Source organism: Ranitomeya imitator, chromosome 7 (genome assembly GCF_032444005.1).
Source record: "Ranitomeya imitator isolate aRanImi1 chromosome 7, aRanImi1.pri, whole genome shotgun sequence".
Taxonomy (NCBI): Eukaryota; Metazoa; Chordata; class Amphibia; order Anura; family Dendrobatidae; genus Ranitomeya; species Ranitomeya imitator.
Genome location: NC_091288.1, coordinates 15,832,178 through 15,847,659, shown reverse-complemented (window position 1 = coordinate 15,847,659; position 15,482 = coordinate 15,832,178). Strand labels below are relative to the sequence as shown.

Sequence of the window (15,482 nt, the reverse complement as noted above, 5' to 3'; positions counted from 1 at the left end):
ACAAATGAGCAGCACTTAACAATAAAATCTGCACTTTGATGCAAATTTTGACCCAGATGCACAAACCCACAGAAATCAACATAGCGCCCATCATAAACACTGTACTGATATATAAGGCCAAAATATAACGCCGCCTGAGGCTTCAGAGGTTCGGTTCAGGAGGATACAGTGGACCTGGGGCTCATCCGCCATTATGGGCACAGTCTGGATATCTGATGCTGCAGAGTTTGCATCGAGGAGCACAAAGGGTTAATTGTGGCAGATTCCATGAGGTATTAGAATGGGGAACACATTATTTTATGGAGACGCTGTACAGACACATAAGGACGCGGAATAAGGACTGGTAGAGACTGCGTCTGCCGCTGTGCATGCTGTGTGTGAGCGGCGCCTCCAGGGGAACTGACCCCCACATGTGCAATGTACGCGACCGGATCTTTTCTGCTCACACCTGCGGAGGCTCGGGCAGAACAAAACATATTATAAGTCAGCGGCCGTCAGATGTTACCAGTGTCCATTGTATAATACTTTATCATTATAGCTCTGCTACATCATTACAGCTCTGCTACAATATTACAGCTCTGCTACAATATTACCGCTTTGCTTCTGCTACATCATTACAGTTGTGCTACATCATTACAGCTTTGCTACATTATTACAGCTCTGCTACATTATTACAGCTCTGCTACGTCATTACAGTTCTGCTACATCATTACAGCCCTGCTACGTCATTACAGTTCTGCTACGTCATTACAGTTCTGCTACGTCATTACAGTTCTGCTACGTCATTACAGTTCTGCTACGTCATTACAGTTCTGCTACATCATTACAGTTCTGCTACATTATTACAGCTCTGCTACATCATTACAGCTCTGCTACATTATTACAGCTCTGCTACATCATTACAGCTCTGCTACGTAATTACAGCTCTGCTACGTCATTACAGCTCTGCTACGTCATTACAGCTCTGCTACGTCATTACAGCTCTGCTACGTCATTACAGCTTTGCTACATTATTACAGCTCTGCTACATCATTACGGCTCTGCTACGTCATTACAGCTCTGCTACATTATTACAGCTCTGCTACGTCATTACAGCTCTGCTACGTCATTACAGCTCTGCTACGTCATTACAGCTTTGCTACATTATTACAACTCTGCTACGTCATTACGGCTCTGCTATTCCATTACAGTTCTACTCTCTTAGACTCCAGAACATTAAGTCTCCTCAGTTAGGGGTGAAATATCCTCGCCACCCTGCCTGCCTCATCAGGAAGGACGTAATGGTGGGTATAATAATTGCCCCGAATTTTGCCATAAGCAGATACATTAACACAACACTTCCCCCAATCCGCCACAGACCTCTGAACATCCGTCCTCCTTCCTCTCGACTTTCCGACTGCCGGATCTGGCTGCCTTCCGCCACGCGGTTCATCTGGCTCATCCTCTCGATCCGCTCAGAACTTTCTGCTGCATCATCCGCGAGGCCGGTGTCCGCGCTCCCACGGGGAAGTTTCCTCCTCAGTTCTGACCAAGAATGGTGGCTATCGCTGGGCACCTGTAGGGGCAGCGCCGGGGGGTCCCGTCCTCCTTCGTACCTCCCATAGATAAGCCTGCGGGCTCCGTCTGGCCAGGTGTGGGTCGCAGTGAAGACGTGCTGCGATGGGTTCCTCGCACGGGTCAGGTCCTGATAGCTCGGCTGAGCAGAGGCATAAAGAGATTCACGTGAGGATTTGGGGGATGTGATATTTCGATCCTGCGTTACCCAATGACGACACCTTTACTGGAGTCACGTGTGGAGGATCCGATGAGGATTTTACCTGCGGATTTGCGGAAGTAAAATCCACAGAGGATTGCAGCTCAGGGCAAGATGCTGAAATCTCATCCACGCTGCAGAAATCCACAGTTTTCCCACTGATTTCCACCCATGGAGATGTAATCCACGGTAACTGAGCAGCACAATCCACAGCAAATTAACACAAGCGGATTTTGCTATGGATTCGCCACGGCACAAATGGACCAAAGGGTGAGATGGCTCTGCAGAAAACAGAGGTTGGAAAATCCAAATAGCGGGAATTCTGCGACAGAAATCCGAGCGTTTACCTGGGGATTTTGGACGCAACTTTCCTGAACATGGGCGACATAGACACGGGAGAGCAGGAATCCCTTATATGTGTGTGTGCTGTGTATGGGAGACATCATAGCACATAGTCTCTATCCACCAGCTCAGAGACAACTGAACATTAGAAACTAAGCCTGCCAAGGGAAGAACTGCTGAACAGTGCAGGATACAAGTCATGTAATGGCCAGAAATAGTTCACGCAGGACAGCTTATTCTGAGGAGTCACCTGAAATGACAGGTACGCATTAACTCATCATACCTTTACAATGTGCTCTAAAATATTACTAAAATATCCCATAGGTCCTGTAAAAAATACAATCTCCTGCATAGCCAAAGACTGAAATGATCACATTGTGGTCCTGTGTAGTCACCACTAGAGGGAGCTCACAGGCGATACAGAAAGCAGTAAGCTCCTGAGCTCCCCCTAGTGGTGGCCACACCGGCAATTTCACCATTTATCTCTACAGCTTTCCGCCGAGATTAGAGATTATCAGAAAAAAGGAAAAGTAATTCCTATAAAAATATATAACGGAATTAATTAGAGCCAAATAATGGACCGGAATACGAGAGAATCTCTATTAATGCAGCAGCGCAGTCTTATTTATAATGCTATTATGCTAACGAGAGCCTGCGAGACCTTCAGCAGGATCCAGACTGCTGTGATTACAGACACATTTACTAGTTTTCCTATGAAATATTTCAGTATGAAGTAGACGGCGCATGTGACATGTATTGTAAATGTTCCCCATTGTGTTTTTCCATGATGGCGCGTCTCAGCAGAAAGTGATGCAGTGGCAATGACTCATCCGGAGATTATCTGACTTCTGTCTGCACATTGGAAGCCGCAGATCTCCCCGGAGTCACTTCACCACAATATGTTCTGTAATCTGCAGACACTCCGCCATTACTGTGCATTTACTAACTGCGCTCCGTTGGGTTTTAATTTGAGTGATGGAGGAAAGATACAGAAAATCAGAAGTAGACGGGAAATGGGGAGCAGTATATAGAAAGAGTGTTATGTTACTCCATAGCGGGAGCACTCGGAAATTAAAAGACCTGACAGTGAGATGACTTTAAGATTGCCAAAATTTCAAAGGCCCCCTATGTAATCTAACAGCATAGTGAGCGCAGCTCTGAGGTATAATACAGGAGGTAACTCAGGATCAGTAATGTAATGTATGTACACAGTGACTGCACCAGCAGAATAGTGAGTGCAGCTCTGGAGTATAATACAGGATATAACTCAGGATCAGTAATGTAATGTATGTACACAGTGACTGCACCAGCAGAATAGTGAGCGCAGCTCTGGACGATAATACAGGGTGTAACTCAGGATCAGTAATGTAATGTATGTACACAGTGACTGCACCAGCAGAATAGTGAGTGCAGCTCTGGAGTATAATACAGGAGGTAACTCAGGATCAGTAATGTAATGTATGTACACAGTGACTGCACCAGCAGAATAGTGAGTGCAGCTCTGGGGTATAATACAGGGTGTAACTCAGGACCAGTAATGTAATGTATGTACACAGTGACTGCACCAGCAGAATAGTGAGTGCAGCTCTGGGGTATAATACAGGATGTAACTCAGGATCAGTAATGTAATGTATGTACACAGTGACTGCACCAGCAGAATAGTGAGTGCAGCTCTGGAGTATAATACAGGATGTAACTCAGGATCAGTAATGTATGTACACAGTAACTGCAGCTCTGGGGTATAATACAGGATGTAACTCAGGATCAGTAATGTAATGTATGTACACAGTGACTGCACCAGCAGAATAGTGAGTGCAGCTCTGGGGTATAATACAGGAGGTAACTCAGGATCAGTAATGTAATGTATGTACACAGTGACTGCACCAGCAGAATAGTGAGTGCAGCTCTGGAGTATAATACAGGATGTAACTCAGGATCAGTAATGTAATGTATGTACACAGTGACTGCACCAGCAGAATAGTGAGTGCAGCTCTGGAGTATAATACAGGAGGTAACTCAGGATCAGTAATGTAATGTATGTACACAGTGACTACACCAGTAGAATAGTGAGTGCAGCTCTGGAGTATAATACAGGATGTAACTCAGGATCAGTAATGTAATGTATGTACACAGTGACTGCACCAGCAGAATAGTGAGTACAGCTCTGGGGTATAATACAGGATGTAACTCAGGATCAGTAATGTAATGTATGTACACAGTAACTGCACCAGCAGAATAGTGAGTGCAGCTCTGGAGTATAATACAGGATGTAACACAGGATCAGTAATGTAATGTATGTACACAGGGACTGCACCAGCAGAATAGTGAGTGCAGCTCTGGGGTATAATACAGGATGTAACTCAGGATCAATAATGTAATGTATGTACACAGTGACTGCACCAGCAGAATAGTGAGTGCAGCTCTGGAGTATAACAAAGGAAGTAACTCAGGATCAGTAATGTAATGTATGTACACAGTGACTGCACCAGCAGAATAGTGAGTGCAGCTCTGGAGTATAATACAGGATGTAACTCAGGATCAGTAATGTAATGTATGTACGCAGTGACTGCACCAGCAGAATAGTGAGTGCAGCTCTGGAGTATAATACAGGATGTAACTCAGGATCAGTAATGTAATGTATGTACACAGTGACTGCACCAGCAGAATAGTGAGTGCAGCTCTGGAGTATAATACAGGATGTAACTCAGGATCAGTAATGTAATGTATGTACACAGTGACTGCACCAGCAGAATAGTGAGTGCAGCTCTGGAGTATAATACAGGATGTAACTCAGGATCAGTAATGTAATGTATGTACACAGTGACTGCACCAGCAGAATAGTGAGTGCAGCTCTGGAGTATAATACAGGATGTAACTCATGATAAGTAGACAGTATCAGAGTAAATATTGGATGTTACCTGTTTAAGACAATCCTACATTAGCCAAAAGGGAGTGCTGCCATGATACACATTGATGTAATACTTTTATGTTCAAAACTGCTGACAGACCCCTTTTATATGATAGACTTCCACCACTAGATGGCGCTCACTGCATAGTCTATTAGTAATGGGATTGCTGTATAATCAGTATTCAGTAAGCTCATGAGCTCCCCCTAGAGGTGGCAGCAGATTGTTATAATCTGCAGCACATTGAAGCAGAGGATTTACTGCTCTGTGTCAGAAAATGGAGCCGTTTATATCACTCTAAAGACATATTAGGAAACCAATCAGAGCAGACTGCTGAATCCATGTGACCCCTCTCTGTTACTCATCCCACCATATAACCACTATGTACGATACCAGCGCTTTCGCTTCCGTAGCCCGTGCTCACCTGAGAATTGGCTGACGGTAGAGTCAGCAGGAAGTACGTCAAGTAGCGATCCAACAGAGGAGACATATTCTGCTTGAAGTTCCCAGGAAGCCTTTGTGGCAGAGGAGAAGAGTCTGATGAAGAGACCCGGGGTCTGAAGTAGTGCAGGGCATCAGCCTGATGGCTCCATCTCTGCAGTGGAACTGGACCGGCCCCCGTAAGGCGCTGAATGGCGGACCGCCCAGGAGAAACGGGCAAAGAAGACCTGACATGGAAGGGATCATACATACATTCAATAACAGGTGGCCGGCATGGATCTAAAATGTGGCTGCCCAGAGGGCACCAAAGGCTCGTAATCCTTGTGTGAGAGGGTCATGAAGGACCCCAATGCATGCAAGTATTGTCTTTATCACTAATATCGGCCCATAAGAGATAATACTGGAGCTTCCATGCACAACAATATTGCACTGGCTTTAGCAGCAGCTGCCTGGCCCGGCTTACCTGTCCTCATCCAGGAGGTCAAGTGTCTCCAAGGACTTGTGCTGGGGGATACGTCCCATCTCATGAGCCATGACACGCTGCGTGACATCATCCTTCCAGGACAACCCTGCAGCCACAAGGAGACAGAAACATGCACGTCCATTACCCAGATTACTCCTTCATTGGAAGAGCAGGGTCACCTAACGCAGGGGTCCCCAACTCCAGTCCTCAAGGCCCACCAACAGGTCATGTTTTCAGGATTTCCTTTGCATTGCACAGGTGATGCAATTATTACCTGGGCAAGACTAAGGAAATCCTGAAAACATGACATGTTGGTGGGCCTTGAGGACTGGAGTTGGGGACCCCTGACCTAACGGACACGTCTCCATATTCGCAGCATCCACTATTATAGGTAATGCGTATTCTGCATATGGATCTGCAAGACTTCTGTGATAATGCAGAAGAACTACAACTCCCAGCATGTCCTGAGCTTATCTGAGCCATAACTTTAAGCTTCTGGGCACCAAAGTAAAGTCTATACCTGTCCCCCAGCTCCCATACGAGGGGCACAATGTTATTGGCTTATTATGGGGCAGGAGGGCTTTATAAAGCCCCAAAATGATACAAAATGTATCCTGTAATTAGAGAGATGCTGTCACCACAGGAAAGGGAGACCGAGGGGTAAGAAAGCGAATAACTGAGGCAGCCATGACTCCGGCGCCAGGTCCAATGTAACCGCAGTCACTGCACTCACTTTTATTAAGAGTTTTCATTATCACCGACCTTTCGCTGTGAGTCGCCGAAGCATCGCCTGCAGCTGCTGCAGCGTCGCCGGCGTCGCCTGGAACTGGCCCACGTCCCTTTCCGACCGATCACGGCACTGACCAAACAAACCATCTGGAATAAAGAAGTAGAATCTTAGACGAGCAAAGAATTTGATGTCTAAGGAAAATGACTACAAATCATAAAGTGTATACACGGAATACATATGTATCGATTTATGTACATAACGGCTATAGAAGGTATCTATCTGTCTATGTATATATTAGTGGTATGTAAATGGTTTTAGATCGTTAGATCTCTTTTTTATGACTTATCAAAATAAAAATAAAAAGGGCCAATTTTCTGTACATAAATAACACAAAAACTTATATGAGCATTTAACCTCTTTCCATTGCAGCCATCTTTTTTTTTATCTTTCGCTTGACATACCCGCATCAGGATTTGTTTTTTTTTCAGGATGACTTGTTAGTTTTCATTGACATCATTCACTTTACCATATAAAGTACTGAACAACGGGTGAAAAATTGCAGTGAAATGGTGGAAGAAAATCACAATGCCGCCATTTTCACGGTGTTTAGCGTGCATTAAGACTGACCTGGCAACGTCCATCGTTTTTTTCCCCTATTATTTTAGTGGTGAAAAGAAATTCAGTCATTTGTAAAAATTAAAAAAAATAATTTGATTTGTGTCTATTATTATTATTATTAATATTTTTTGTGTCAGGGCCTGTTTATGTGCTGAAATGACATTTTATTGATGTCAATTTGAGCTACATATTTAATTTTGAGCGCCTTTTATTGCATTTTTTGAGGGTAAGTGCAACATAACAAATACAAAAATTCTGACATTTTTTAGCTTTGAAATGTTTACTGTATTGGCTAAATGCTTTTACACTTTGATAGATTTTACTTATATGGACACTATAATACCGAATATGTTTATTTCATTTATTTTTAAATTAAGGAAATGGGGCATCCAAACTTTTACATTTTCATATATATATATATATATATATATATATATATATATATATATTATATACTGTGTGGGCTGTGTTATATACTGCATGGGCTGAGCTATATACAGGGTGGAGCGCGGTAATTTGCTGATTTGGGAATGAAATAAAAAAATTATGATCATTAGAAAAATTTATTTTATATTTTAATTATACTGAACAGTAATGGAATTTTTAAATTACATGGTTTTAAATAGTGTATCTGGCAAATGTCGACCTTCGCTATCCACACACTGCTGCATACGTTTTCTGAAGTTTTCATGAACTCTAACAAGCATGTCCACTGGTATTCTGCCAATTTCAGCTTCAATATTGTTCCTTAGGTCTTCCAAGGTGTTGGGACGGTTGATATACACCTTAGACTTCAGGTAACCCCAAAGGAAAAAATCGCATGGGGCTAAATCTGGTGAGCGTGCTGGCCAGTTCACATCTCCCCTCAAAGAGATAAGCCGTCCAGGAAACATTTGCCTCAAACAATTCATGGTAACCCTCGCTGTGTGTGCAGTGGCACCATCCTGTTGGAACCATGTATCCTCTAGTTCCATTGCCTCAAGAGCCGGCTGAAAATAATCCTGTATCATAGACAAGTACCGTTCGGAGTTCACAGTTATGGCACGACCATTATCCTGAAAAAAGTAAGGACCAATGATGCCTACTCGTGATATGGCGCACCACACAGTGACGCGGTCCGAAGAGATTGCAGTACTGCTGCTCTAACTCTCTCGATGTTTTGTGGTGTTGTAATCCTTCTCTCAGGTCCCCTTCGTACACATGACACATTCCCTGCTGTTCTGAATGCATTCACCCAATTTACAATTGATTGCCGTCCAGGAACACGTCCGCGTGGAGGAACAGCGAATTGTAAACGAAAAGCACGCTGCACTGCAATGATCGAGTGGGCATTTGAAAAATACGCTTCAACACAAAATGACCTCTCCTCACGTGTCCACTGCATGATGGCAACTGAAAGGCAGAGGAATACAAATCTCCCATCAGCCACTGTAAGCCACGCCCACTCTCCCCTCTCTTCGACCGACAGTGCCGCCACAGCATGCAGTGCAAAAAAGCAAATTACCGCGCTCCACCCTGTACTACGTGGCTGTGTTATATACTGCGTGAGCTGTGTTATATACTATGTGGCTGTGCTATATACTACATGGCTGTGTTATATACTACGTAGCTGTGCAATATACTACGTGGCTGTGTTATATACTGCATGGGCTGTGCTATATACTACGTGGCTGGGCTATATACTACGTGGCTGCTATATGCTACGTGGCTGCTATATACTACTAGGCTGCTATATACTACATGGCTGTGTTATATACTACATGCCTGTGCTACATACTACGTGGCTGTGCAATATACTACGTGGCTGTGCAATATACTACGTGGCTGGGCAATATACTACGTGGCTGGGCAATATACTATGTGTGTCACGGAGCAATGTTAAGGGTACCGTCACACTATAACATTTCGATCGCTACGACGGTACGATTCGTGACGTTCCAGCGATATCGTTACGATATCGCTGTGTCTGACACGCAGCAGTGATCAGGGATCCTGCTGAGAATCGTACGTCGTAGCAGATCGTTTAGAACTTTCTTTCATCGCTGGATCTCCCGCTGTCATCGCTAGATCGGTGTGTGACACCGATCTAGCGATCTAGCGATGCGATCCAGCGATGCGTTCGCTTGTAACCAGGGTAAACATCGGGTAACTAAGCGCAGGGCCGCGCTTAGTTACCCGATGTTTACCCTGGTTACAAGCGTTAAACTAAAAAAAAAAAAACAGCACATACTTACATTCTGGTGTCCGTCAGGTCCCTTGCAGTCTGCTTCCCGCACTGTGACTGCCGGCCGTAAAGTGAAAGCAGAGCACAGCGGCTGTGCTTTCACTTTCACTTTACGGCCGGCAGTCACTGAGTGCGGGAAGCAGACTGCAAGGGACCTGACGGACACCAGAATGTAAGTATGTGCTGTTTTTTTTTTTTTAGTTTAACGCTTGTAACCAAGGTAAACATCGGGTAACTAAGCGCGGTCCTGCGCTTAGTTACCCGATGTTTACCCTGGTTACCCAGGGACCTCGGCATCTTGGTCGCTGGAGAGCGGTCTGTGTGACAGCTCCCCGCGACCACACTACGATTTACCTACGATCACGGCCAGGTCATATCGCTGGTCGTGATCGTAGGTAAATCGTATAGTGTGACGGTACCCTTAGGAAGACAGGAGATTAGGAATCTGGGCCCCTGAACTGCCCCTCAGGCTAGGGGTAGCCCTGTCTTTCCTTAACTTGGGGGCGCCCTTGAAGGTAGGGAGGCCCAAGTCACCGACCTGTCCCTGTCTCCTGATAAACCCTGAACTAAACCCCAACCCCCACCCCAGGAGGTGAACAGTGTAAACAGCACCACAAAGCAAATAAACTGGAATAAACAATATGAAAGAGAAGGGAACACGATACCAAAAAGTGAATGCACAAACTACAAAGAAACAAAACTCAGAACTTAGCCTGTGCACGCTGCTGCAAACTCCATAACAAAGATAGTACAGCAACTGAGCTCCAAACACCAGACTTGGCTGACACCAGGGAGCTGCTACTGCAAGGTTGGTCTCCTAAAAGGACCTGTATAACCAACAGTCAGCTGATGCACCAGGTGACCTTATAAAGGATGGTGGGAGTGGTCACAAACATCAGCTGACCCAGCAGCAATGCAATAACACCAGCGGCCACCGGGGGAACGGGGGGGGAGGCGGGGAGAACTGCATTAACCCCAGATGACCAGAAAGGAAAAAAGGTTTAAATCAGAGGGAGACCAGATCTGCCACAGATCCAAACATGGATCGTGACAACGTGGCTGTGCAATATACTACGTGGTTGGGCAATATACTACGTGCCTGTGCTATATACTACGTGGCTGTGCTATATACTACGTGGCTTTGTTATATACTACGTAGCTGTGCAATATACTACGTGGCTGTGTTATATACTGCGTGGGCTGTGCTATATACTAGGTGGCTGGGCTATATACTACGTGGCTGCTATATACTACGTGCTTGTGCTATATACTACGTGGCTGTTATATACTATGTAGCTGTGCTATATACTACGTGCTTGTGCTATATTCTACGTGGCTGTGTTATATGCTAAGTGGGCTGTGAGACTCTTTCGCCCAGGGCCCTCAAAAACCTGCAGCCGGCCCTGGCTTCACTGATTGGTTGCGAACAATCAGCGACGGGCGCAGTTCGGCTTTGAACTACGCTCCGCTAATTGGTCACGCCCGGCTGGCCGAATCTTGTGTATTCATTGCATTATTCTGAAATCTTCATAAATAAACTACATACATATTCTAGAATACCCAAAGCGTTAGAATCGGGCCCCAATCTAGTCTATATATATACATATTGTCCCTTAATGGACTTGAACCTGAGATCATTTGCCAATACCATGGTATTGCAGCGGATAGGAATAATTATGATGTACTATGTGTCAGTCTGTGGCTGGGCTTACCAGGAGTATCAAGATGGCAGACACAGTGGCTATAATGACCCATCAGCCATAAGTTTACAGTGGCCCTTTGAAGGGTTAACAGTTATAGTCAGAAGCTAGATTTATAACACAGCCAACAACGGCTCAGCTCTAGAACCAGCTACAGGATGTAATGGTACGTCATATAGAGGGAAGGGGTTAATAATGGGAAAACCTTTTTGTACTATCTTTCCCCTATGCTGAGATACCATAATTTAAAGTTACACGTCCCGCCCCCGAGGCTGCACTACTGAGAGATTCTGATGGCAGCATTCTGTTTTCTGTTCAGCGTTGTCATGGAGACCTTGTAGAATTCAAATCAAAAGATACATCAATATCTGCACTCCACCTGGCATGAGCAGCGACAGTTATGTTATATGTTGGTGTTTCCATGACAACAAATCAGAATCTTGTTGTCACCAGAATCTTTTAGTAGTGCAGCCTCGGGCTTTGGACCGGTGACTTCAAGTGTTCATATCTCAGCAGAGAAGTAAGATATTAATATGTGGCTTTCACATTATTAATGTTCATTGCTTGGCCGCTCTTCTACTTAATTAAGATTTCTACATCTTTAATGAACACAAGTCACTGGTGTGCGGACAAATTAGTTTGTGACATCATTTGCCTGGGTCCAATATCTAGCAGATACAAGAAGAGTTTCCTTTTCTCACTCCATGATACAAAGTATGGAGACACCAGAAAATGTAAAATATGATAATATCCTCTGTGTCCTCTAGGAGGGTTGGTTTTATTTAGGCACTGTATGGCACTTCTATTTGGACACTTTATAGCAATAAGATGTGAGCACTGCATTGTGTTATTATCTGGTCACGTCACGCGGCAATCCTATGGTTCTGCGATCCGGCCACTGCATGTCAGTACAATCTGTGCACTATGCAGCAGTTTGGCGGAATTGTTTATTAACTTTCTGGCTGGGGTGAAAACTGCAGAAAAACGTCTAAATAAAATGTAGCACAAAGTTCTCAGCTAAATAATTTCGATTTTAGGTGGAGTTGTACATTCGGTCACATTGTATCGATTTTCACGCTTGTGTCCAGGACACTTACCTTGTACACAAACCTCCTCCTTGGTACAAAGCCGCAGATCAAAGAGACAGCCTGGAGAAAAGGAGCAAGAAGAATCCGTGAGTGGTAAAATCCGCACAATTGGAAGATATCATCGTTGTTTTGGATCTGTAGCTTCATCATAAGATAAGGTCAGCAAGTCCTGCTTCTCCCACCCAGTCAGAGTCCTGCTCACTACATCCAGTTGTAGAAAAAGCCTGCGGACCTTATCCACTATAATAATAATAATCTTTATTTTTATATCGCGCTAACATATTCCGCGCTTTACAGTTTTGCACACATTATCATTGCTGTCCCCAATGGGGCTCACCATCTAAATTCCCTACCACATGTGATTGTCCTGAGGAAGGAGTTGGATTTGACAGAGCAAACACACACCACTTGAGCAAAGCTACAATTTATTTATTTATTTTATTTATTTTACTCATCTATAAAATGCAATTAATTCCGCAGCGCTTTACAGACATCAACATCGCTGTCCCCATCGGGGCTCACAATCTACATTCCCTATCAGTATGTCTTTGGAATGTGGGGGGAAACCGAAGAACCCAGAGGAAACCCACGCAAACACGGGGAGAACATACAAACTCCTTGCAGATGTTGTCCTTGGTGGGATCCAGGACTCCAGGCTGCAGTGCTAACCACTGAGCCACCGTGCTGCCCTAAAGTGATTGATGGCATTTTCATGATGAGTTTGTACTGAACGTAGGAAGATCTCAAAATCATTCAGAGTGGGAGAGGGACGCAGGATTCACAGACTTTCTGTTACGCTAGTCACTACTCGATGTGACGCTAGTCACTACTCATAGACTTACCGTGAGGCAGGATAGTCAAAAAGTCCGGGGTCAGTACCAAGAGGGCTCATAACAAAGGGAAAAGACAAAAGCACAGTCAGGTCACAGTCCGAGGTCAGAGTATCAGGAAGGTAGTGGATCAAGACAAAGGAGTAAGTGAAACGGATGGTCAAAACAGAAATTCAAGGTCGGCAACGGAGATCAGGATACAACTCAGAGCACAGAGCAAACACACACACACCACTTGAGCAAAGCTACAATTGGCAATGGTCTGACCATTGTCAGAGTGCTAAGTAGCCCTGTAATCACCCGGAATGGATGACACCTGGAGGAGATCCTGCAGACCCAGTCAGACTGGATAGCGGAGCCGCAACAAAACAATTTGTTCCAACCACTGGCTTGTCCTTTCTGCCTGACTGCTGGTTTCAGGGTGGAAGGCAGAAAACAATGTCAATTTCTATCCCCAATTTCGTACAAAACGCTCTCCAGAACCTGGAGAAAAATTGCACCCTGCTATCAGATACAATGTTCAGAGGGGTCCCATGCAATCTTAACACCTGATTAATAAATTACCTGGAAAATGTTTCAGCATCCAGTAACCCATATAATGAAACAAACCGAGCTCGTTTACTGAATCAGCCAACCACCACCCAAATAACAGTCTTCTCTCCAGACAGAGGTAAATACGTGATGAAACCCATGGACAGATGAGTCCATGGTCTTTCTGGAATTGGCAATGGAACCAGTTACCAAGCAGGCTGGTTATGACTAACTTAAGCATCTGTGAAGACTTCACAAGCGGATACAAAATCTTTAATATTATTAAGCATGGATGGCCACCAATAACCCCAGGAAAACCACTGAAGACGGAATCATGAAACTCCTGTAAGACATAATCAAATACACAGGTACAAATAATTTGGACCCTGAAGCAGCAGAAGGAGCCAACAAATTTAGGGATCTCAGCCTTCAACTCAGAGGATACCACAGAAACCACAATGCCCTTAGGGATGGTGGATGGAGGTTCTGAAGGAGAAACCTGAATCAAGGTTGCATGATAAGTCATCAGCCCTCACATTCTTGAACCCAGGTATGAACGGGATGCCTCCATTCTTCAAAAGCAAGTTGGTCAGAGTTTAGTTACCTTAAGCCAAGACTGCCCCTACCCCAACCTCTTCTACGTCTCACGATGGAATGGGTTCTGGAGATTTGCTTGGATTAAAACTGGAGCGGACATGAAACACTCTTTCAAGTCACTAAAGGCTCAAATAGCATCCCAAGACCAAACTTTAAGATTCACCCTCTTACGTATAAGACCAGTAAGCGGTTTAACGATCTGTGAAAAACCCCTAAGACATTTTCTATAGTAATTGGTGAATCCTAGACAAATGTTGCAAAGCTATTGGGTCACGAGGTTGAACAGGATCAATAATAGCCTGCACCTTTCCAGGATCCATCTTAAACCCTTCAGCTGATACAATGAAACCCAGAAACGATATTTCTTGAACAGAAAAAAACACATTTTTCCAATTTAGCCAACAAAGGTTTCCTAAGCTTTTGTAAAACAAAACGGACATGTTCATAGTTAAAATCCAAATAAAGGAAAAAATGAGAATATCATCAAGGTAAACCGCAATAAACCTTCCAATACAGAAAATATATTGTTCATAAAGCTTTCAAAGGCTTCTGACGCATTGGTTAACCCAAACTGCGTGACAACATTTTTAAAAAGACCCTCAGATGTTAAAGATCCCATTTTCCACTCATCACCCTTCTGCACACATATCAAATTATAAGCCCCTCTAAGGTCCAGCTTAGAAAACCATTTAGCCCCCGTAAGCTAATTATAAAGGTCGGGGATGAGGGGAAGCGGGGAAATATTCTCAACTGTATTTTTGTTTAATTCACGAAAATCGAGGCAAACGTGGAGATCACCATCTTTATTTTTAACGGAAAAAAAAAAACAGCAGCTACAAGAGAGGAGGAAAGGCGAATATGACCTTTTCGTAAACTTTCGTTGACATATTCTTTCATGACCTGATAAATTACACAGGCAGCTTTAGGCAACTTGGCATCAGAGATAAGATTAATAGTGTAATCATAAGGATGATGGGGAGGTAATATCTGATTCTTTTTTTCTGAGAGCACATCTTAGAAGTCTTTCAGGTTCCCCGGCAGACCCTCCAGACTAGAGGAGCAAATTTGTACAGAACTAAGACGTTTCTTATAACAATCAGAACTCCACTGAACAAAATCCTTCTGACACCAATCAATAACCTACTGCTCTACCTGTACTGATATTTCTCCCCTGAAAATGTATCAGGGAGATCAACTACTGGTTCTGGAAAGACCAACCGTACATAATAATAATAATAATAATAATTTTTATTTATATA

At 44.0% G+C, this 15,482-nt stretch overlaps 1 protein-coding gene across 2 annotated transcripts in view; it reads right to left on the bottom strand.

Annotated features, from left to right (window-relative positions):
• The window catches only part of PTPRN (protein tyrosine phosphatase receptor type N), a 79,481-nt gene that overhangs the window by 53,315 nt on the left and 10,684 nt on the right, over positions 1-15,482 (bottom strand). For both annotated transcript variants that reach the window (XM_069732788.1, XM_069732789.1), the window contains exons 2-6: positions 12,275-12,325; positions 6,668-6,781; positions 5,906-6,011; positions 5,426-5,669; positions 1,360-1,696 (exon numbers count right to left, since the gene is read on the bottom strand). In XM_069732788.1, the coding sequence (XP_069588889.1) occupies positions 1,360-1,696; positions 5,426-5,669; positions 5,906-6,011; positions 6,668-6,781; positions 12,275-12,325 (852 nt within the window). The remainder of the gene's footprint in view (positions 1-1,359; positions 1,697-5,425; positions 5,670-5,905; positions 6,012-6,667; positions 6,782-12,274; positions 12,326-15,482) is intronic.